This window comes from Mesoplodon bidens (assembly GCF_964165515.1).
Source record: "Mesoplodon bidens genome assembly, chromosome: 15".
Taxonomy (NCBI): Eukaryota; Metazoa; Chordata; class Mammalia; order Artiodactyla; family Ziphiidae; genus Mesoplodon; species Mesoplodon bidens.
Window position 1 is genome coordinate 76,348,642 of NC_138171.1, and position 1,157 is coordinate 76,349,798.

At 46.2% G+C, this 1,157-nt stretch overlaps 1 protein-coding gene across 1 annotated transcript; it reads right to left on the reverse strand.

Annotated features, from left to right (window-relative positions):
* Nucleotides 1–309: 309 nt before the first annotated feature.
* LOC308629073 (V-type proton ATPase subunit G 1-like) lies at nucleotides 310–786 on the reverse strand (the record flags this gene model as incomplete). Its single annotated transcript, XM_081256515.1, is given in 3 exon segments — nucleotides 310–702; nucleotides 706–723; nucleotides 727–786. Coding segments are annotated over 3 exon segments (408 nt in total). The 3' UTR covers nucleotides 310–372.
* Between the last annotated feature and the right edge of the window lie 371 nt (nucleotides 787–1,157).

Consider the following 1,157-nt stretch of genomic DNA (forward strand, 5'->3'; position numbering starts at 1 on the left):
TTTTCATCTTGTCTATCTGTCTGTGAATGTTTCTTTTTTGTTGTTCCACAGGCTGCAGGTTATTAGTTCTTCTTGCTTCTGCTGTCTGCCCTCTGGTGGATCACTGCTTCTGTTTTATGTTTTGGTTTTTGGCCCCAAAGCTTGTGGGATCTTAGCTCTGCAATCAATGATTGAACTTGCACCCCCTACCCCCTGGTGGTGCAGTGGTTGAGAGTTCGCCTGCCGATGCAGGAGACATGGGTTCGTTCCCCGGTCCAGGAGGATCCCACATGTTGCGGGATCTTTAAAAAAATGTTTTGTTTCTTTTTTTTAAATATACAGACATAATTTAATGCCTTTTCACAAGAATATAACCCAAGCCTTGTTAAAGCCTCATATTCTATGAAGGCATCTAAAATGCCAATCCACGGCACAGTGCTTTTTCTCTTCCCCTCCATTTATGTGGTAATTCTCATGGATTTCTGGCCGGATGTCACAGACAAAGGCCAAGAGGTTATCCAGGACTTCATCCCTGTTCTGCCGGAAGTAGGTCTGAAGGATGGTCATCTTCTCCTGGGTGTCCTCCTGCACTTCAGTGCTGCAACTACTGTGGGATCCCAGAGACACAGCTTCCTTGGCCTTGAACTCCTTCTCCCTCTGCAGGCGGTACTGTTCAATTTCAGCCTGGGCTTCTTCTTTGGCCTGCTTCAACCTCCGGTTCTTTCACTTGCGAGCCTTGCACACCTACTCGGCGGCCCGCTTCTCGGCCTGGAGCAGCTGCTGGATGCCCTGCGACTGACTGGCCATAGCTGCAGTGAAGGCAAAGGCAAAGTCTTAACCACTGGATTCCCAGGGAAGTCCCAAGGGGATTTTTGAAAGCACCCCAGAGTATTAACGTACAGCAAGGCAGAGACCATTTCTGGGTGTTATGTAGAAGCAATGTAAATTTGCTGTTTATTTGGTGCTGGAATATCTAGGGAAGTAGAGATTCTTTAGTACCTACAAGCAAGTGCTGTAGATCACAAGATGTCAAATGCTAAAAGGAAAATGATAGGAAGAGTTTCCATTGGCTGAACCCTCAATGGAAACTCAAACTTTGTAGACTCCTCAAGACTTTACTGATAATGTATTCTCTCCCAACAGCTACTCATAAGTAGTGAAATACTACCGAGTAGAGG